This window comes from Squalius cephalus (genome assembly GCF_949319135.1).
Source record: "Squalius cephalus genome assembly, chromosome: 21".
Classification (NCBI taxonomy): Eukaryota; Metazoa; Chordata; class Actinopteri; order Cypriniformes; family Leuciscidae; genus Squalius; species Squalius cephalus.
In genome coordinates, this window is record NC_137142.1 from 34,236,967 (window position 1) to 34,260,716 (window position 23,750).

Genomic DNA, 23,750 nt, shown 5'->3' on the forward strand with positions numbered 1-23,750 from the left:
CTTTAAGACCTGATGCACGGATCCATTAATACTGTCACTTGTGCGTTTTCTTTCTCGACTGTTTACATTCACTTAACACATAACGGACTGTGTTTACGTGAATACTCTCCAAGACATTTTGATATTATTTTGTGTGTATTTGACACAATAAGCAGTGAAAACAATCTCAATTTAGTGCTTTATGTGTGCGCTCTTTGGGTGTGAGCACAAAATCTGTGGTAATAAGTAAAATTATGCGCAATTTGAACATATTAATTCGAGCCCTGTAACACCAGCAATGTTCATCCGGAGCAAATGAAACGAGTGAGTGAGTGGAGGCGGGTTTGTGCACTTCTACTGGACATTCAACTCAAGAAACACTAATGCCTATTAAATAAACTTTGGATGAGAAAAACGACCATCTTATGTTTTGTGAATCTTTCAAATGCTTTTGATTGTTTTGACATTTGATCTTTGCTGAGATGAGGCTGAGATTAATGAGCTCGAGCTGATGTCATCATTATTAGCCGAATGTACAAACCTCCATTGACTCGTGAGCGTTTGAGCCTGTTTGAATCAGCCGGCGTCTGTTCGAGCTGATTGGAGGTGAAGGGAATTTCTGCGGATAAGTTTCTGCTGTTAGGATTGTGCCAGCGCAGCGAAACCAAACGCAGACGGAAGAGTCTCTACGTGGCGGTTTCACTCTCGGCTAGAGAAAGATACAGCACTGCTCATTAGAAATGAGAAGAGAAGCGAATAACTGAGGTGTGACGCTTCACTCCCTGATCAATTACCCCAGAGAAATGACTTTACTGTCCTTCCACAGACTCCTGACTCCAAATTAATAGTATGTGCTGTGAAATATGACCATATATGATATCGCAATACTGGTTTGAAATTGAATTGTTACTAAAATCTAAAATTGGGGAAGAAATTGTGAGGAGTGTTTGTTTTTGCTTGGTCATTACTGCCATTATGGGAGATTATTATGGTTTTGATAGTTATGGTTGCTTGCTAGATCATGGTTAGGTAGTTATTAGGGTATTTAAGTTGGTTCTTACTGAGTCAAGTGAAAAGAGTCTAATGATTAGTATTGTTTTCCTATAAGCATTACTAATAGTGATATTTGACTTGGCACACTGCAAAAATGCTTTTCTTACTTAGTATTTTTGTCTCGTTTCCAGTCCAAATATCTAACAATTCTTAAATCAAGATGCATGTACTAGTTGAATAAAAATAACATGAAATATTATGTCTTGTTTTCTGGGAAAAAAAATTAAAATTAAGCGAGTTTTTGCTTAAAAAAGCAAAATGATCTGCCAGTAGGGTAAGAAAAATAATCTTGTTTCTGTTTGAATTAAGATTATATTTCTTACCCCATTGGCAGATAACAATACTAATCATTTACTAATACTTAAAGGGATGGTTCGGAGTAAAATCAACCTAGGGTCCTTTGCACAATGACCTCGAGCCAAACACCCCCCCCCCCCCCAGAAGCCTTTATTCCCTTGGTTGAACATTATTAAAGTTAGAGCTTATTTAGAGAGATCAGCCGGATGGTTTAGTGCAGCCGCTAATGGATCCTATGATGTATCTGGTAAATTACCGCACTAATAATGCCCAGAATGGCACCAAACTTCTACAGTAGTACAAATAGGTTCTGTACTCATAAATCGAGGCATTGGAAAGTTTGTAAGTACATCAGGAGTTTATTTAAATAACTCTTGCCTGACGGCTCATGCTACCGCTAACCCGGACGTCGAGGTCACTTCAGTGATTTGGGAAAAGCACGTAAAAGTCCTGCAGAAAGCGATGCATAAGGATGTGGTGTAACGACGCCCAGTTCCAGGAATGCACTAATATTTTGCTGGCAGTACCAGTTTATAACAATTATTAGTTAACACTAAGTTGTCAACACTTCACTTCGGAAAAAATAATAATTCATCGTGACACCACATCCTTATGCATCGCTTTCTGCAGGACTTTTACGTGCTTTTCCCAAACCACTGAAGTGACCTCGACGTCCGGGTTAGCGGTAGCATTAGCCGTCAGGCAAGTGTTATTTAAATAAACTCCTGATGTACTTACAAACTTTCCAATGCCTCGTTTTATGAGTACAGAACCTATATGTACTACTGTAGAAGTTTGGCGCCATTCTGGGCATTATTAGTGTGGTAATTTACCAGATACAGCCTTGGATCCATTAGCGCCATTAGCGGTGTTTGGCTCGAGGTCATGGTGCAAAGGACCCTAGGTGGATTTTACTCCGAACCATCCCTTTAAGTAAATGCTTCTTGATTTAAGAATTGTTTGATATTTGGACTGGAAACAAGTCAAGTCAAGTCAAGTCAAGTATATTTGTATAGCGCTTTTCACAATACAAATTGTATCAAAGCAGCTTCACAGTATTAAATTAAAATAATACAACAAGGTTTGTTTCTAGTGGGATTTATTGATTGATAAAAATAAATGAATATTCCCAAAATATCCCCAACTGAGCAAGCCAAAGGCAACAAGACAAAAATACTAAGTAAAAAGCATTTTTTTCCAGTGCAAACACTAATAAATGAATTGATGAATCAGTTTATTGGTGTGTGTGTTTGACAGCATCTTCCTCTCTCTTCTTCTCTCTCATCCCTGTGAAAGTGACTGAAGTCAGAAGAGTTTAATTTAGCATTTCAGCTCTTAAGCTCTTCTAAAGATGTGTGATGTCTGAGAAGCAGAATACTGTCTCCTAAAGCGGGGGATTTCAGTGTGACATCAAATAAATAGCTGTCATGTAATATCTCGTAAGCCAGAAATTATTTTTCAGGAGGTCTTTATGGGTGTGCGGCTCCAGCTCAGACTTATAGGTTTGCATGTTTTCAGAGACTTAGTGTGCATTAGAGCATAACTTCATATATTATACAATTTCCTTAAAAGCACAGCTCCGTCCTCAGCTGCATAAACATTCTGCTAAACATTTCATGCAGGTTTGAATGACGAGAGTGAGTAAATAATGACAAAATATATATATTTTTTTGTGCTTAACAACCCCTTTAAAGAGGACCTGTTATGTTTTTCCACGTTCATCTCTCTTTAGTGTGTAATGTTGCTGTTTGAGCATGAAAAAGGTTTCCAAAGTAATTCTCTTTATCAGTGTCAGTGTTTCTGAACTCCATTGTAGTCTTGAGTTTCTTCCGGGAACAAACACGTCACAATATTCCTCATTATAATAATTAATGCGCAGAATAAAGAGGCGGGGCCTGGTTGAGTTAGTAGTGTGTTAAACTGGTGGTTATGCTAAGGGGCGGGACATTTCCCAAACGCACTCGAAGCTCTCGACAACACACTGCTCCAGCCGACCAATCAGAGCACAGTGTGCTTTTAAGAAGGAGGGGCTTCATAGAGACAGGAAGTAAACAGAGCGTTACTGACAGACTGGGAAGAGAGGAGAATATGGGGAAAATAATGCATGAAAACCTGTTCTAGTAGAGCCCAAAACAACATCAAGACTGAAAATTGCATAATAGGTCCTCTTTAAATGCAAAACACATGCACACACACACATTTATCCATCAAAATGACTCCAATATAATCTGACCTTATGCACTTCTCAGTGTGCTTCATTGGACTAATATGCCTGTTAAAGCTAATACTGTGTGTTTGGCAGCGGGTTTATATATGCATGTTTTTCAGTCTAGAATGAGTGCTAGAGCCGGAACTCCCACACGCCAGCGCTGAACTTTAGCACATTAGCAAGGCTTGTTGAGTTCTTAATGAACAGTGTCACATTGCTCGCCCACTCAATAAGCTCCTCTAAAAGGACCCCGCGAGACCTTCCTTTTCACTCGGATACACTCTTTTGCCATTAGCTATCGCGCGACAGACTTCAAGACGAGTCGGGATGATTGTATTTACAAGACGAGCGCTGCTGTAATGGCTGTATTAGTGGAGGCTCATTTGGTATTGATCATGAAGGCAATTGTGAATGTTGATGGTACAGTTTAGTTTGTTCATATTTGATGAGGAATAGTGATAAATCTGGACAGAAAATGCAAATTTAGCTGGTTAAGTTTGTTGAGGCTTGGTGTTTATAATAAATGCCACTTTAATGTGTGCGTGTTTTATACTAATGTTTTCCGTTCTCCGTAGCATTTGAAGGATTTGTTGTGGAGTGAGAGGAACTAAAATAATAATGTTTGTAAATGTTTTATTTACCGGTATTTTTATTTTACATTATTTCTGAATGTAATTGTAAAATGTAACTTAGACACGTTATCTGTGTTTTATTTTCTATCAACATTGCAATTTTGACATGGTCCAACTTGTTATTATTATTTAAATAATATTATAATATTATTATTTAAATTAATGTTATTAAAACTATTAAAACTCATTTTAATAACTGAAAAAAAGTTGAAATAATAATAATAAAAAAACTTAAAGCTTAAACTTAAAACCTTAAACCTAAACAAAAATTAGAAATGTTGCCTTAGGAACTATTTGAAATAAGTTGAAGTATTAAAATTACTAAAACTGAAAAAAATAAAAAAAAATAAAAAAATATATATGTGTCTATATATATATATATATATATATATATATATATATATATATGTATATATATGTGTGTATATATATATATATATATATATATATATATATATATATATATACACACACACACACACACACATTAAAATGATAAAAATGACAAAATCACCAAAACATAAACTAAATTGAAAAATTAAAAGCTAATTCAAAATATTACGAAATATGTTATATTTGTATATAAATAATACTAAAATAACACTGGGTGCGTCGTAACTTTCGACAAATGAAAGTCTTGACTTGAAAAATGGTAATTATGATTATGACAACAATTTTGGTAGAAATAAATTGTGTTTGTTAAGTGATTTTATTTTTCTTACTCTTTATTAAGTCAGCTTCATTTCTATAGTGCTTTTTACAATACAGATTGTTTCAAAGTTCAGCGTTGATTCAGTTCGGTTCAATAACTGTGTGAAGTTCATCGATTATTAAATGAGTTCAGTTCATGGAGAAAACAGTGATGTCATCATCCAGCTCAGTTCAGTTTTCATCCAATAGTGTCAGTGTATTCAAATGACTAATATTGCTGAACATTAAGTGTTAGATGAACTTCCCAGAGGACTTGAAGGATCAAACGCTGCTTCTGGCGGATCCACCATTCATTCTGTTCTCCTTTATATGTCAACTTAACCGTGAGATGCTTGGCTCAGCGTCTGACGGATCTCCATCAAAGCAGGAGGAGCGCAGCTGGTGTGTGTGTGTGTGTGTGTGTGTGTGTGTGGTGGTTTAGCTGCTGCTTCTGAGGCCTGAAGTCTGGATCAAAAGCGAGCGACACACTGGCTCTGTGATCCGGTTCCCCTCGACTCTTTCATTTCTGGCTGGAAGACTGGAGCCAGATCCTGTGACATCAATAAACCGAACACACGTTTACATGAACACACTCCATTAACAAGCCTCCAGGAGTACATCTCTGAACAGAGAGTTTCCTTCAAATATCATTAATCCTGCTGTTTGAGATCAGCACTTTGTGTTTAATGTTTGTGAAAGAGTCTCTTCTGCTCACCAAGGCTGCATTTATTTGATCAAAATACAGTAAAACAGTGAAATATTATTATAATGTAAATCATCTGTTTTCTATGTGAATATACAGTAAAGTGTAATTTATTCCTGTGATCAAAGCTGAATGTTCAGCATCATTACTCCAGTCTTCAGTGTCACATGACCCTTCAGAAATCACTCTAATATGAGGATTTGATGCTCAAGAAACATTTATGATTATTATCAGTGTTGAAAAGTCATATTTTTGTGGAAACTGTGATGCATTTTATTTTTCAGGATACTTTAATGAATAGAAAGCTCAAAAGAACAGCTTTTATTTTGAAATAGAATCTTTTGTAACATTATAAATGTCTTTACTGTCACTTTGCCATCAGTTTAATGCGTCCTTGCTGAATAAAAGTATAAATTTCTTAAATTTCCGGCAATGCAATGTTTGCTTTGCATTATGAATTGCGTTGTGACACATTTCTGAATCATGCAATCATTTGTGTTCATTCACTGGCAATAAAGCATGCTTTAATAACACTTATTTATGAGCATGAAAATAATCTGTTTATGTGTGTTTTCTGTGCTAATTACAGTAACTTTGCGACATGCAAACATCAAATGCTTTTAAAATCAGTTGTCTCCAGTGCAATATTCAGAAATGTTATTGATTTGACTGACAATATCGGATGAGAATAAAACTTGAATTGAGTGGAATCATGACATTATTATCTTCTGCAGAGCTGCTTAAATCTGCATTAAATTTCATAATTAATGAACTTTGCAAAGTGGAACTGAATCAACTGAAAAATGACACTATAATGTCTTTTTCAAGCTGAAAACATTGAATGTCTCTCTTTTAAAGTTTGCATCATTATTTTTCTGTTTATTACCGTGAAGCTGCTTTAAAACAATCTGTATTGTATAAAGCGCTACAGAAATAAATGTGACTTGACTTGACATTTATGATGTTGCCTATGTAGACAGCAAGGCCGCTCACTAGGTTTTGGAGCGGAGGTGTTGTGTATTATATGTCATGCCATAAATCTGTGACTACCCTTGAAAAACAAGCGGTGTTCTCTCGACCTAATATTGGATCCGGCAGTAAAAACCTCATTTCTAAATGACGCCCGCACTAAATAATTCGCAAGCTGCATAAATTCTTAAAAAGTTGTGCTGAACATTGCTGTTCTTTTGCTTTTGGTTTTGAATGAATAGCAGCGTTTAAAAGCTGCGTGGCATGCGTTAGGTTATATGAAGTTGTGTTTACTCGGCAGACTTTAATCCTGCGTCTGCGAGCAGAAGGAAAGAGCAATGCATGTTCAGAGTTTCGAGAGCCTCTTATGCCTACGCTCGTGTTTCTCACTGCCATTAAAACCAGAAAAATCCACATTCACACGCTTTTCTGGTGCTCAGACTCATTTGTGTTGGCTCAAGTGAACATTTACTGTGTTTAGCTTTTAGGGCTTCAGATGGTCCTTGAATGCGGCACCACCTGATCTATTCACGAAGCAAATATGTCATGTAATATGCCTTATTATATACTGTATAAGGGAGACCAAGGGTGCGTTTCAGAAACTACAGCATTCGGAGTCAGTGCAGTTTATAAATGCTTGTTTTCTCTTACTGTGCTTAGCTGTGTAAAATAAAATGATTTTATTAAATTCGGTCCTCCACACTAAAATTCCAGTATCATATTTTTGTAATATTATAATGTAAACAAGTGAACACATTAATACCACACAAGATTAAGAAAGAATAGGACAAGTCTAGTTTTTACCCATCAGGATTGACTGGATGATGAAAGATTTGAAGCAATTTGTTCATTTGTTTGTTAATTTGTTCATTCATTTGTTGATTCGTTCATTTGTTTGTTTGTTCATTCATTCATTTTAATTCATGTATTTTAATTAATGTATGTATTTTAATCAATATTACATTAAAGTAATATTTTATTTTTTTATAATATTGTTTTTTTTTTTTTTTTTTTTTTTTTTGGTGGATTGAAGAATTGTCCATGAACATGTATATAATAGACTTTGTATTTTTTTTAAAAACACAAGCTTATTTTTCATAAATGTCACGTTGTAATTCTCATTAATAATTATTCATTAATTTACGCTGGTCAAAACAACAGTTTAATTCATTTACCTTTTCAATTTTTGCAATTTTTTCTATTTTTAATTTTTTTTATGATTTTTTTTTTCATATTTTTTTACACTTTAAAATGAACTGAAAAGCCATTACATATATTTTTTAAAACTGAACTCTTGTGAAAGGTCTCCCCCCCCCCCCCCATGAGTTGTTATATATTTTTACCTAAAATATCCTGGAATATCTCTTCCTCCCACCTGAATTTGCTGCCTACGAGGCCTTTGAGTTTTGGAGACTCATTTTCATAATCTCTCCACACAGCAGTGAAACTCATAAAACGTCCTGACAGCTCCGGCACTCGAGACGCTCTGGAGTTTAATGACGCAGGGCCAAATGGCTTATTTGAGTAATAGAAAAAGGCAAAGCCATTAAATGAACCGTATGTCCCTGTACAGTTACTCACACGATTATTGTGTATCTCATCATACGATCTCCGTCAAATCCTCTCCTGCTGACAGAATGTGCATCTTAGTTTGTTGAAGAGTGAACATGCATTCACTGTATAATGTCATTATGGTGACGTGTGTGTGTGTATTCTGCAGGGGAAAGGAGTTTGGTCATGATGTGGACTTCATCATTAAAACACCCGAACCTGGACAAGAGGACGCCGTTCTGCCAGCGGTGATCCAGCGATTCAAAACACAGGTACAGGACCAATACTGAGATCAGTTTCTCCATGCGTTAAATGGATGAGCTCAAGTTCTGCTTTAGAAAAGATGACCTTGTTTCGAGAATAAACTTGTCAGTTTAGAACGTTTTGCTTGGGAAATTTGCTTGAATATTTTACAGACAATGAACGTATATTTTATTTGTATTTTTTAATTAATTCAATTAGTTTAATTCGTGTATATATATATATATATATATATATATATATATATATATATATATATATATACATATATATATATATATATATATATACATACATACATACATACATACATACATACATACATGCATACATGCATGCATGCATGCATGCATACATACATACATAGTACATACATATGTTTATATTTGTATATATATATATTTTTATTTTTTATTTTTTTATATATATATAAATAATAAAATAAAGTATGCTTTCACTGCTCTATATATAATATAATAATAATAATAATAATTATATATATATATATATATATATGATTTTTAATATAAATAAAAAATATATACTTTTGCTTAATGAAATCTTATATATATATATATATATATATATATATATATATATATATGTACTTTAATTTAAAAAGCAATGAAAGTGTTTTTGTGGATGATGCCCCATAATGCCCATCTACAGTCTGGTTGTGAACACTTTCTAGCTGTGTTTTGCTGTAAGCACATCGATCAGCTTGAGTAAAGTTCCTCATCAGATGTGCTGGAGTGTGTCTGACTCTCTCCGTGATTTCATCGACTTTCGGCTGTGGGACTCGTGGCTTTGATTGCTCTGCGGAGACGAGAGGCGCTGTCGTTGGGACGGGGGATTTTAATGGTCACTTAAAACAATCAGAGCGGATTGTTCATGCTGTCGCTGGATAAACAACTTCATCTATTCTCTAAAGATTGGCAGGTCATTAAAGAAAGTAAAGAAAGACAAAACAGGATTCTGTGTGAAAATTCACCCGGTTTTTAGGGTGTTCATTTTTAAATAATCAAAGAAGAGAGCCATGAAAGACAACGTGCATTGCATTGATTTTACATCACGATTATTGGGGTTTTAGGTACTTCACTTCATATTGTTACAAACCACAGCTCTTTACCATGGTAAAGTCACTGTAATGCATACAGCTAGAAGCAGGGCTTGAAATTAACACTCACCAAAAAAATCAACTGTGGCGAGTAACTCTGTCAAATCACGAGCCAATTTGTCGTGTTACTTATTATATTTAATCAGTTTCCTGGGGAAGTTCGTGTAAGACTGAAGCATTGAAGCAATAGCGAAGATTAAAAAGCATTTGATTAACAGAAAAGACATTGTGCTCATTCACCAACCGTTCTTACGAAGAAATGTGCTCTTAAACCGCACTTTTTACAAAGATTCTGACATTCACTAATGTTTTCTTATCTTGGATTTGTTCTTAGCTAAGAACAAAATCTACGCACACTCGAGAGCACTCTTACGCACATTTGAGTGATGACAGTTTGCTCCAAATAATTGGTATCTGCATTTTATTTACAGTTATTCTACAGTCGTTTACAATGATGGTATTTGACTGTAATGTATTTCTGATCATTTGTTGGAAAAATCTAGCCTGGCTAACGTCAGACCTCTTTCTCATTGAGACGTGGTCTGGGAACCACATGTTCTTTTTCTCGTATTTGAGGCGTGGTTTATGAATGCCCAGAGCCGTTTATTGGGCGCTACGAATGTCTATCAAATGCGCCTGCACGTAGATTATAGCCAATCATTTCAATTATACCAGATGACGTATGTAGAGCGACAGAAATTCGACGAGGAAGAAGACGAAATAAACTTGCGTTCTAAACTACTCAGAACACTATCTAAGGCTGCATCGAAAGGTAACTTCGCGTCTGCTGCCATGTTGGATCCATAGATATAAACAAACTGCTTCGGTGTGTCGCATTGACGTCGTCATCATCTTGCTGCTCCCTCCCCGTTCTGTGATTGGTTCCCTTTTTGAGGGGAAAATCTGGTCCATGGTGTCCAGACTGCCTAGCAGCGTGAATAAAATCGCTCTCAAGGCAGCATGGGGAAACCCAGGCTAGGAAAAATCATAGTATGCAAAGAAACACTATGGGCCCTATTTTAACGATCTGAAACGCAAGTATCAAACGCGAAACGCAAGTAACTTTGTGGGCGGGTCTCGGCGCTGTTGCTATTATACCGGCGGGATAAATGACTCTTGCGCCCGACGCAAATCTAAAATGTGTTGGTCTGAAGTAGCTTCATTACTCATAGGTGTGGTTTGGGCGTAACGTGAAATAAACCAATCAGAGCGTCATCTCACATTCCCTTTAAGAGCAGGCGCGCTTGTTCCATGGCGGATTGCTATTATAACGGCGGATTTGCCAGGAGCGGTTCACAGCCGAGGAGACCGGCGTTCTCGTCAGGGCCGTAAAACACAGAGAAGTGACATTGGGGATGGAGAAACACACCCAGATTAGCTTCGCTTAAACAGGCGTATGATAATTTGGGTAAATATGTAAGCTAGATTTATGCCTATTTTTTCACATCTTCATGGACACAACAATGATTTCCCTCGTGTGGTAATATTTTTCCTTGTAATAATTGCAACGGCTGCGTCTGTGTAGATGAGAGAAGCAAAGTGTGTGTGTGTTGTGCACACGCTACATTATGGCCAAGCATGCGCCCTTAAAATAGCCTCTGAATAACATGCGCCACTGACTTTAGACGAGGTTTCTCCTGGTCTGTGGTGGAATTGTTTTCTGAAACTGCAAAATAGCACCAGGGAACGTTTGCGCCGGAACACGCCTCCTCTTTTCGCTGAACCGCCCCCGGGAGCGCAAGTTCATTCCCTAATTTACCGACGTGCGTCTGTGGAGGGAGTCCGCTGTGCGCGGGTGCAAAATAGGAATGATAAATGCTTTGCTGTACAAAGTCAATTGCGCTGGGTGCGAGATAGGGCCCTAACACTGCAATTTACATCAGCAATTAATCTGATTAAATCAAATATTATGTCTCGTTTGGCATTCACCTGTTGCAGTAGAATTTCTATTTCAGATTTACTGAAGTTCTTTTTTGGTTTGGTGATCGGTGGACCACCGCCGTCTGTGCGTCTTTTGGACATCCTCCATCTTTTCTTGCACACGGCCCTGAAGTGTCATGTCCTTATATGCGAATTTGCGGGGCGTTTCCTTATGCTAATTAGGAACAACTGGCACGCGCTTTCAATTACGAAGACGTGGGATTCATCAATCCTAAGAACACACGTGCGAACAATTCTGTTGTTTAAGAACGTCATGAATCCGACGTAGAAGTTTATTAAGTAGTTTATTAAGTTAAGAAAATTCTTAGGAAGATATTGGTGAATGAGGCCCATTGTTATTTTCCAACATCCAAACCTTTTTTTTTTTTAATGTTCTTTGTACTATATTGATCTGTCCACCTAAAACACATTTTTGGTGATGAGGATGAAAGATGCTGGATGACAGGATTTTGTTTGAATAAGAAATGAATGTATGAAATCCAAATTTTATAATATATATATATATATATACACAGTACTGTGCAAAAGTCTTAGGCATGTTAATATCCCCCCCCAAAAATGGTTTTAAGTCAGTTATTTATATCTTTTGCTGTAGTGTGTCAGTAGGAAATATCAGTTTACATTTCCAAACATTCTTTTTGCCATTAATTGTAATAATCCAGTGAGATTTGTGTATGCACAAGGAGTCTGACAACAGCCGGTGTGATCTGATCTCACCATCATCGAGTCCGTCTGTGATTACATGAAGAAACAGAAGAAACTGAGACAGACTAAATCCAGAAGAACTGCGGGAACGTCTCCGAGACGCTTGAAGAAACCTTCCTGCAAAGCTCCCTGAGAAACTATGCGCAAGTGTACCTGGACAAAAGCCGCTTTAAACGCAAAGGGTCGTTACACCATATTGATTTGAATTAGTTAATAGAAGTTAAATCATAAATAAATTCAATTTGTGATTTTATTTTTGAAAGCATTCTCACTTTCCAGAATTTTAACACAAGTGCCAGTGCTTTTCCCAGTCCTGTAGCTTTGCAGGAAGGTTTCTTCAAGCGTCTCGGAGACGTTCCCGCAGTTCTTCTGGATTTAGTCTGTCTCAGTTTCTTCTGTTTCTTCATGTAATCACAGACGGACTCGATGATGGTGAGATCAGATCAGACCGGCTGTTGTCAGACTCCTTGTGCATACAGAAACAATTAATGGCAAAAAGAATGTTTGGAAATGTAAACTGATATTTCCTACTGACACACTACAGCAAAAGATATAAGTAACTGACTTAAAACCATTTTTGGGGACATTTTTGGGGTGGGGATATATATATATATATATATATATATATATATATATATATATATATATATATATATATATAAGCTGTGACATAGTTAATCTGGTTCATTTCTTTTTTCCCGTTTATTATTATTTTTTGGCTAGAAGAAGTTCTGAATGGCCGGTAACTTTAAAATTTAGTAGCCAAATTGGCCGGTGAGTGAAAAAAAAGAACGTACTATACTCCTCCACTCTTTCCTCTTGAATGGGATTCAGATCTGTCCATCAGTCTGTGCTCGGACACGACAGGAGGATCTGAGTGTCACGGCTGAGTGGAACTGTAAAGCGTTTCTGTGAGACTGAGTGATGAAGTGATGATGGACTTCAAGACACTGAAGCTCGAGACGTTGACAGATTTATTGATAACTTAGTTTGCCGAGGTGAGTGTTTACTCTTGTGTCTTTATGAAGGCCAAAGAAAACTGACAGATTGTGTTTTCAGTTTCTCTCCGCTTCATGAACGACCCTCTTCAGGAACCGTGTTAATAACCGCTTAACAATTATTATCATTATGTTATGATTATTATCAATGTTGAAAACAGTTTATATTTTTTTACAAACTAATACATTTTATTTTTGATGAATAGGAAGTTCAAAAGAACAGCATTTATTTGAAATAGAATATTTTATAACATTTTAAGTGTCTTTAGTGTCACTTCTGATCAATTGAATGTGCCCTTGCTGAATAAAGTGTGTAGATGGATGGATGGATGAGTGAGTGAGTGAGTGAGTGAGTGAGTGTGTGAGTGAGTGAGTGAGTGAGTGAGTGAGTGAGTGAGTGTATGAGTGAGTGTGTGAATGTGTGAGTGAGTGAGTGTGAGTGTGTGTGTGTGTGTATGTGTGTGTGTATGAGTGAGTGTGTGTGTAAGTGTGTGTGTGTGTGTATGTGTGTGTGTATGAGTGAGTGTGTGTGTATGAGTGAGTGTGTGTGTGTGTGAGTGAGTGAGTGTGTGAGTGTGTGTGTGTGTGTATGAGTGAGTGTGTGTGTGAGTGAGTGAGTGTGTGTGTAAGTGTGTGTGTGTGTGTGTGTATGTGTGTGTGTATGAGTGAGTGTGTGTGTGAGTGAGTGAGTGTGTGAGAGTGTGTGTGTGTGTGTGTGTGTGTGTGTGTGTGTGTGTGTGTGTGTGTGTGAGTGTGTGTGTGTGTGAGTGTGTGTGTGTGTGTGTGTTTGTGTGTGTGTGTGTGTGTATGTGTGTATGTGTGAGTGAGTGAGTGAGTGAGTGGGAAGAGACGACAACAACGATGATGATGGGTTGCCTCTCGCCCTTCTGTCATTTCACAGATTAAAAATAACCCAGCGCCCGCCTTCCTCTTTCGCTTTGTGTTTCTTTCTTTCCATCCGCTTCCCTTTGTTATTAGTCTCTGCATTCGCAACGTTTCTCACTGATCAATCCTGCGTTCAGATCCGCTTCACTGAAACATCACGGATGAGATCTCAGTAAGAGCTTGAGCGCTTCTCCTGTGAGCAATCAAACAGAGACTCAAAATTCCTTGTGCTTTACCATTTAATCTCATTACTGTCCTTAAAGAAATGTTTCTCTACAGAAAAAAAAGATGCAGTTAAAATCACCGGTAGTTTCAGAGCTCAACAATGTCTCAAATTCTGCAATTAATATTAGAGATCTTCCAAATTATCTGATCCATGCTATCAACATTCATTTAAATAACAGACACAGGGTCCTATCACACACTCAACGCAATGCAACGCCAGGTGCGACGCGAGTGTGTTTTGCTAGTTTCAGCCAGACGCAGTTATCATTTTCACATCCTGCACCATGTTGTTTAAATAGAAATGCATTTGCACCCATCTGTGCGCCCATGGGTGTGCTGGTCTGAGAACGAGGAGTGTGTTCAGGCGCATTGTTGGAGCGTTGCTATTTTGAGGAATGAAATATATTTCGCCATTGACCAACAAAAACTTGGTCTAAAGTCAATGGTGCAATATTTTTTTGTTATTTAAAGAGCGCATTAGTAATGTGCAAGTATAGGCGGGTCCACAGCACAGATCCGTTTTCTTGCTAGAGAAGCGTTCATTTTTTCCGCTTACAAATTCCACCATGTAAATAGCGAATCCACCATGGCGCAAGCACAACTGGGAATGGGAGATTAGACTCTGATTGGTTTAACGCACAAAACACACCCATTGCTCATTAAGAGAATACGGATGACCCTTTTAGACCATGCGCCGGGAGCGCAGACCATTTTTCCCGTCGGACATGACCTTAAAATAGGGCCCTAAGACTATCATTTAAAAGTTTGGGGTCAGTAATATAAAAAAAAAAAAAAGAAATTACTACTTTTCTACATTAATAAATAGTAAACAGAGAGACAGCGAGAGACATAGAGAGACAGAGAGAGACAGCGAGAGACATAGAGAGACAGAGAGAGACAGAGAGAGACAGAGAGAGACAGAGAGAGACATAGAGAGACAGAGAGAGACAGAGAGAGACAGCGAGAGACAGAGAGAGACAGAGAGAGACAGAGAGAGACAGAGAGAGACAGAGAGAGACAGCGAGAGACAGCGAGAGACATAGAGAGACAGAGAGAGACAGCGAGAGACATAGAGAGACAGAGAGAGACAGCGAGAGACAGAGAGAGACAGAGAGAGACAGCGAGAGACATAGAGAGACAGAGAGAGACAGAGAGAGACAGAGAGAGACAGAGAGAGACATAGAGAGACAGAGAGAGACAGAGAGAGACAGCGAGAGACAGAGAGAGACAGAGAGAGACAGAGAGAGACAGAGAGAGACAGAGAGAGACAGCGAGAGACAGCGAGAGACATAGAGAGACAGAGAGAGACAGCGAGAGACATAGAGAGACAGAGAGACCACTTTTCTGTGGTGTTTATTTTTTTATATTTTTTTTATATATGTTTTCTTATTTTGTTGAAATGATTTTATACTGATTCTTTTGTATGTTCTGAGTCTTTTGTGCAGCACTTTGGTAACTCTATGTTTGTAAAATGTGCTATAGAAATAAAGTGGATTGGATTGGAGAGAGAGACAGAGAGAGACAGCGAGAGACAGAGAGAGACAGAGAGAGGCTTAAAATATATTTATTTATCATTATTCATTCCAATATGTCATCCAAAAACTACAAAACTATAAATAAATTAAAAATATAATAAGAAACAATTCAATCTATACTGTCGATTACAGCCCTTTCATTACATCTTCAAAACCAACATTTCATCCTCCCCAACCTCACACAAAACACTTCCCACCGACCACATTGCAGAAAAATCTATAACATTATTAACTAATTTGAAATAAGCAAACTCAATTTTAATTCGAGCAGCAACCATCCCCTTCAGAACTCTCTCTGCATCAATTGAACCAGTTCCCAAGATCCTATTTTTCCGTGTCCTCCAAATTGCCATCTTGGCTGTTCCTAAAAGGTAATTTGACAAAACCACTTTTCTTCGATCACTGACTTTGTACTTCGGACCACTGATAAAAACTTTATAGGAAAAATCCTCACCCATACTTTCAAAACAAACCTCTAAAAAGTAAAAAAGACCTCTTAACCTCTCACACTGTATAAACAAATGTTCAACCGTTTCTTCCGTTCCACAAAAAGGAGATTCCCTCCCTATTTCTGGATTCAGGTGCGCCACGTGTCTGTTCGTAGCTATTATACCATACATCAGTCTCCACTGTAAATCTGCTGTACGTTTCTCAATAGGAGGTTTGTACAGAGATCTCCAGCAGCCTCTGAAGTCTGGTCCAAACACTTCTGTCCACCTCCATGTTTTAACTCTTCTCAAAACAGTTTGATGAGTCACTTTAACACACACAATGTATAATGCCTTTTTGCCAATGTCCTGAAATAATCCCAACTCTGGAGTTTTAAAGGACACAAAAGTGTCTTCATCATCCGGACTTTTCTGTGCAGCAGAGACCCGTATTGCTGGAAAACTATAGCTCCATCCCTGTGAAGGCGTTCCCAATGCTTCTCTGCAGGCTCCAGGCAGCACTGAGCGTACTTCCTCCAACATCTGATCCACGAAACGTAAAGAACGTATTCCTGTCTTGTGCTGAATTGAATCTGCAGTCCTCCACCCATTGTCATCCCTTAGATGTTCGATCTTCGTAAATCCCGCTCTGACCAGACAGTTCCTCACACTGCTTGAAGACAAAATGTTTGTTTGTATCAAAGAATTGTGAAACAGCGGTTCTCCCATAATCCAATCCTGTGGTCGCGAAATCTCTCTGGTCACAGAGAAAGTCATGTTCCACACTTTTAGCATGGATTGGTAGAATGAAGTCAAATGATTCAAATCCAGTTCATTAACTTTTAGTAAAAACAGCTGCTTGTCATATCCCAGATTCGATGTTCTTCTCAACAGAGAGCATGCCACATTTGTCCACCCCACGTCCTCCTCATACAACAGTCTCTGCGCTGCCTGTAATCGAAAGGTGTGGATCCTGCTCCTTATGTCTATCAGACTCTGTCCCCCCTCTTGAGTTGGAAGATACAGAGCCGACGCAGGAATCCAATGCTGTCCTGACCAAAAGAACTCCACCAATTTTCTCTGGATGCTTTTAACAATGTCATCTGGTGGCTCTAAAACATTGAGTCTGTGCCATAACATGGAGGCGGCCAGGTTATTTGTAACCAAAACTCTACCCCTGTAGGATAGCTCTGGCAATAGCCATTTCCATTTAGACAACTTAGCAGACACCTTCTCCAGCAAACCCTCCCAGTTCTTTTTCCTATAGCTTTCAACTCCTAAAAACACTCCGAGAATTTTTATACCTTCTTTTCCCCAATGCAATCCCCCAGGAAGTGGCGGTGGCCCACCATTTTCCCACTGGCCCACAATAAAACCATTACTTTTTTCCCAATTGACTTTGGCCGTAGATGCTTTTCGTAAATATCCAAACTCTCACATAATACTTGCATATCCTCTTGCCCAGTAACAAAAATGGTTACATCATCGGCATAAGCCGACACAAAACATCTCGACTCCCTTGGGTCACCTGGAACCATGAAACCCCTTAATCCATTTCTTAATTTGCATAACAGGGGCTCAATTGCTAAGCTATAAAGTTGCCCAGAGAGAGGACACCCCTGTCGAATACCTCTTTTCACCGGCAATGGATAAGTCAAACCATTCCCCATCTTGAGCATTATTGAAGCCCCTTTATACAACAATCGGATCCATGAAATAAAACAATCACCGAAACCAAAAGATTCCAATACTTTAAAAATGTACTCATGTCCCACCCGGTCAAAGGCTTTCTCCTGATCAATAGACAAAAATCCAACGTTGCAATTTTCATTAAAAGACACATCAATAACATCTCTTATTAAAAACAGATTGTCCATGATTGAGCGACCCGGAATACAATATGTTTGCTCTCCTTTGACCACAATATGCAAATATTTTTTTAGCCTATTGGCTAAAACTTTTGCCAATATTTTATAGTCCGAGCACATCAAAGAAACAGGGCGCCAATTTTTTAACAAACCTAGGTCTCCTTTTTTTGGTAAAAGAGAGATCACAGCCCTCTGACAGCTGGTTGGTAACATTCCCTTTTCAAAACATTCGCAACACACTTCATAAAAATCTTCACCTAAAACAGGCCAAAAAGTCTTATAAAACTCAGCAGGTAAACCATCTATTCCTGGTGCACGCCCTGTGGAGAGTTGCTGAACTGCATCTGAAAGTTCATTAAGGTTGATCATGGTGTCAAGCTTTTTCTTATCCCCAAGTTGCAACTTTGGAAGTCCTTGTAATAGTTGTGCCATATTCTCAGAGTCACAGTCAGTATGACCATACAAATCACCATAAAAATCCATTGCCATTTTCCTCATTTCTGTTGGGTTTGATGTTAATGTTGCATTTTCCTTGCGCAGGTGAAGTATACGCTTTTGTTGTGCAACTTTCCACTCCAGATTAAAAAAGTAAGAAGTGGGAGAGTCAATGTCTTTGATAGAAGAAATTCTTGCTCTAATCAAAGCGCCCTTCGCTCTTTCCTCTAAGATGGATCTTAATTCAAGTTTCTTATTCCTTAAATCATTAGATACACTCAAAACATTTACATCCATCACATTTTCCATAACAATAATTTCTTTCTCCAACTGCTCAATTTTCTTTTTAACACACACAGTAGAATTGTAGGAGAAATTTTGACAAAAAACCTTTATCTGTGTTTTCCCCACCTCCCACCATGATGTCACTTTTTCAAAATTACCTTTCTTCAACTTCCACAGTTTCCAAAAATCAGCAAATTTTTCACAAAAAGACCTGTCCTGCATCAATTTAGTGTTAAAATGCCAATAAAACCTGGGGCGTTCTAAAGTAGTAATGTTAAAATCTATGGTTGCAATGTGATGATCAGAAAAGCCATTCGGGAAAATATTAGCATTAGATACTCTATTCATACTTGTTTTACTTATATATATTCTATCTAATTGTTTTACCCCTTCGCAATTTTGCTAGAAACTTCTTTAAACGAAATCTCTTTCTCTGACTGAGTTCATCTTCTCCAACCTTCCTCTGCCAATAACGAACAGAAGACTCAAACCTCTTCAGATCAGAAAAATAATTCCGCACATCAACAGATTTTCCAAAGGTTTCATCCAAGAATTTATTGATTTCATCTAGTGAATAAACCTGTTCACAGCTTATTTGCGAAGCATCTGACACGTCTGAAAAATCAGACAACCCACCACCATCATCATCCTCATCATCATCATCATCATCCATTTCCTCATCAACCATTTCTGATTGCACCTTCTTAATCAAAGATACTATCTTTCCTCTTTCCACAACTTCACCTTTCAAACCGATTGCGTCATCTTTCGTCTGACCTGTATTCTCTGATTCTGAACTCTCCACAGTATCACCCTGCTCAGACCCCTGTACCACAATGCTTCTCTCAACAGTCACATCAGTAACAACATTAACTTTCTTCATTTTCCCCTGTTTTTTCTTACTACCAGAAACTTCCTCTGTATCTTTTTCATTATTAGGGAACGAATCTTTTATTATCATTCCTTCCTTCAGATTTGAATCCACATTCTGATCCTCATTATTCACCACTGCTGCTTCATCTGCTACATTACTATTTTGCACTTCATCTTCCTTCCTCTTATCTGAAGTATTACTAGGACCTGCTATATTCTCAAGTTCAACTCTATGAGGACAAGACAGCCTAACATGTCCAATACTCCCGCACTCAAAACACCGCATCTCTCCCGTGCTCGCGTACATCATGTACGACTTTCCCTCAAAAACACTTCGAAAAGAAATATTCAACGTTGGTTCATTTAAAAACATGTACACCTGTCGCCTGAACGACAACACATGTTTTAAAGCGGTATTTTTACAACCCAGTGAAACCGTTCTAATTCCACTGGCGAGTTTTCCAAATCGAGAAAGCTCTCGCTCAATGTCGGCATCGGGAATAAAAGGTTGAACAGGAACAAATGTGCCACTTACCGAAATCCCACTCTCAATCAAACCATGAACCAGATTTTCTTCTTTCAAAAATATCACTACGGCCTTGTTCATCCGAGACGCCGAGACGATATTCTAATGGCCCACGCGTTCTGCCACGTCTAGTAACACATCTTCTACAGGCACACCTGCCTGGGTCACACACTAATCCCATGCCGGAGCGACAGGCCTGACGCCTGCACACTCGTGTGAGTGTGAGACGCCATCCCTACCTCCGACACGCGATAACTCCCACAGAAAACAAACTCAGTTTTTTTTTTTTTTTTTTTTTACTTTTTTTTTCTCTCCAATTTAAATAATTGAATAAAATTAAATAAAAAGCAAGAAACGGTGAAAATTTTAGAAAATCTCCTCTCACCTAGATCACCCTCCCATGCATTCCCTTCCCAATTCCCAGCATGCACCAGAGAGAGAGAGAGAGAGAGAGAGACAGAGAGAGACATAGAGAGACAGAGAGAGACGAAGGACTCTTCCTAAAACTACTGGAAAATGGGATTGGAGGGAAAACATTTGATTTGATAAACACCATGTATAAAAACAACACGTGCTGTAAAAATAGGGAATAGTCGAACAGAATTTTCCCCTCAAAATCAAGGAGTCAGACAAGGTTGCCCATTGAGCCCCACTCTATTTAACATCTATATAAATGAATTAGCCAAAGCCTTAAATAACTCCACTGCCCCCGGCCCAACCCTGACGGACTCAGAGATCAGATGTCTCCTCTTTGCAGATGATCTAGTCATTCTGTCAGAAACAAAAGAGGGACTACAACAGCTCCTCAACGTCGTAGAGACATTCAGTCGAACGTGGGCTCTCAAAATTAACTTAGCTAAAACAAAAATAATGATTTTTCAAAATAGATCCAGGTGTAGGGAAAATAAATATGTCTTCAGAGCAGGAAACCAAGTCCTCCAACACACCCACGAATACACATATCTGGGACTAAAGCTGAGTTCAACAGGGAACTTTAATCTGGCTGTGAATGAACTGAAAACAAAAGCAATGAGAGTCTTCTACATGATTAAAAACACTATTCGACATGAAATTCCAATTCAAACCTGGCTAAAAATCCTAAAAGCAATAATTGAACCCATTGCTCTGTATGGCAGCGAGATATGGGGACCTCTCAAAACCCAAGATTTCTCAAAATGGGAAAAAGAGGAAATCGAAACTCTGCATACCCAAATTTGTAAAAGCATCCTAAAAGTAAACAGAGCGACACCAAACAACTCGTGCAGAGCTGAATTAGGACAATACCCCCTGCTGATCACTATCCAGAAAAGAGCTGTGAAGTTCTACCAGCACCTGAAGTGCAGTGACCCGAGCTCATACCAGGCTCAGGCCCTGCGGTGTCAGGAACAGAACCGGCACCGGAGAGCAGTGACCCGAGCTCATACCAGGCTCAGGCCCTGCGGTGTCAGGAACAGAACCGGCACCGGAGAGCAGTGACCCGAGCTCATACCAGGCTGAAGCCCTGCGGTGTCAGGAGCAGAACCGGCACCGGAGCGCAGTGACCCGAGCTCATACCAGGCTGAGGCCCTGCGGTGTCAGGAGCAGAACCGGCACCGGAGCGCAGTGACCCGAGCTCATACCAGGCTGAGGCCCTGCGGTGTCAGGAGCAGAACCGGCACCAGAGCGCAGTGACCCGAGCTCATACCAGGCTGAAGCCCTGCGGTGTCAGGAGCAGAACCGGTACCGGAGCGCAGTGACCCGAGCTCATACCAGGCTGAGGCCCTGCGGTGTCAGGAGCAGAACCGGCACCGGAGCGCAGTGACCCGAGCTCATACCAGCTGAGGCCCTGCGGTGTCAGGAGCAGAACCGGCACCGGAGCGCAGTGACCCGAGCTCATACCAGCTGAGGCCCTGCGGTGTCAGGAGCAGAACCGGCACCGGAGCGCAGTGACCCGAGCTCATACCAGGCTCAGGCCCTGCGGTGTCAGGAACAGAACCGGCACCGGAGAGCAGTGACCCGAGCTCATACCAGGCTGAAGCCCTGCGGTGTCAGGAGCAGAACCGGTACCGGAGCGCAGTGACCCGAGCTCATACCAGGCTGAGGCCCTGCGGTGTCAGGAGCAGAACCGGCACCGGAGCGCAGTGACCCGAGCTCATACCAGGCTGAGGCCCTGCGGTGTCAGGAGCAGAACCGGCACCGGAGCGCAGTGACCCGAGCTCATACCAGGCTGAGGCCCTGCGGTGTCAGGAGCAGAACCGGCACCGGAGCGCAGTGACCCGAGCTCATACCAGGCTCAGGCCCTGCGGTGTCAGGAACAGAACCGGCACCGGAGAGCAGTGACCCGAGCTCATACCAGGCTGAAGCCCTGCGGTGTCAGGAGCAGAACCGGTACCGGAGCGCAGTGACCCGAGCTCATACCAGGCTGAGGCCCTGCGGTGTCAGGAGCAGAACCGGCACCTGAAGCGCAGTGACCCGAGCTCATACCAGGCTGAGGCCCTGCGGTGTCAGGAGCAGAACCGGCACCGGAGCGCACTCTCACAGCTGATGCTGAAACTACAGCCAGACCAGCACAGCACTATCTGACCCAACCAAATTATTAAATTACAAAAACAAAATTACATTAACTATTGGAAAGATGCTACTAAAGCACAAAACAAGATGGAACTCTATTTACACCTGAAAAGAGACTATACACCAGCAGAATACCTGAGCTGTGTGAAAGAGCATAAAATGAGAAAGACCCTGACCAAGTACAGGCTGAGTGACCACAGTCTGGCTGTAGAGAGAGGTGTGTGTGTGTGTGTGTGTGTGTGTGTGTGTGTGTGTGTGTGACCACAGTCTGGCTGTAGAGAGAGGCCGGCACAGGCAGAGATGGCAGCCGAGAGAGCAGAGGCTGTGTTCACTGTGCTCTCAGAGAGAGGTGGAGACAGAGGAACACTTCCTGATACACTGTGATCACTATTACAGCATTAGATCAGACTATTTCACTAGATTCCAACAAATAGAACCAAATTTTATGGCACTACCAAATTCAGAAAAATTAAAGCATATTCTGGGAGAGAACTCCATCACAACAGCAGCAAAATATGTGACAGCCTGCCACAAACTACGAGAGTCAGCCAGTGGACAAAACTAAAGTCAGAATCATCCTTATCTTGTCTGAATGTTGGTACTAATGTACATAGGTGTTTTTTTTTTTTTTTTTTTTTTTTTTATATAAATGTATTCATGCATTTGTTTACTGATTTATTTATTGAATTTATTGATTATTTGTGTATGTAATGTCCATTTATGTAATGGCCAATGCTTTGGCAATACTGTACAAGTCATGCCAATAAAGCTCATTTGAATTTGAGAGAGACAGCGAGAGACAGAGAGAGACAGAGAGAGACAGCGAGAGACAGCGAGAGACAGAGAGAGACAGAGAGAGACAGAGAGAGACAGAGAGAGACAGCGAGAGACAGAGAGAGACAGAGAGAGACAGCGAGAGACAGAGAGAGACAGAGAGAGACAGAGAGAGACAGAGAGAGACAGCGAGAGACAGAGAGAGACAGAGAGAGACAGAGAGAGACAGCGAGAGACAGAGAGAGACAGAGAGAGACAGAG

General features: G+C 39.7%; 1 protein-coding gene across 1 annotated transcript in view; it reads left to right on the forward strand.

Annotated features, from left to right (window-relative positions):
* The window catches only part of dntt (deoxynucleotidyltransferase, terminal), a 156,738-nt gene that overhangs the window by 55,332 nt on the left and 77,656 nt on the right, over positions 1-23,750 (forward strand). The window contains exon 10 of the mRNA XM_079855672.1: positions 8,253-8,355. Within this exon, the coding sequence (XP_079711798.1) occupies positions 8,253-8,355 (103 nt within the window). The remainder of the gene's footprint in view (positions 1-8,252; positions 8,356-23,750) is intronic.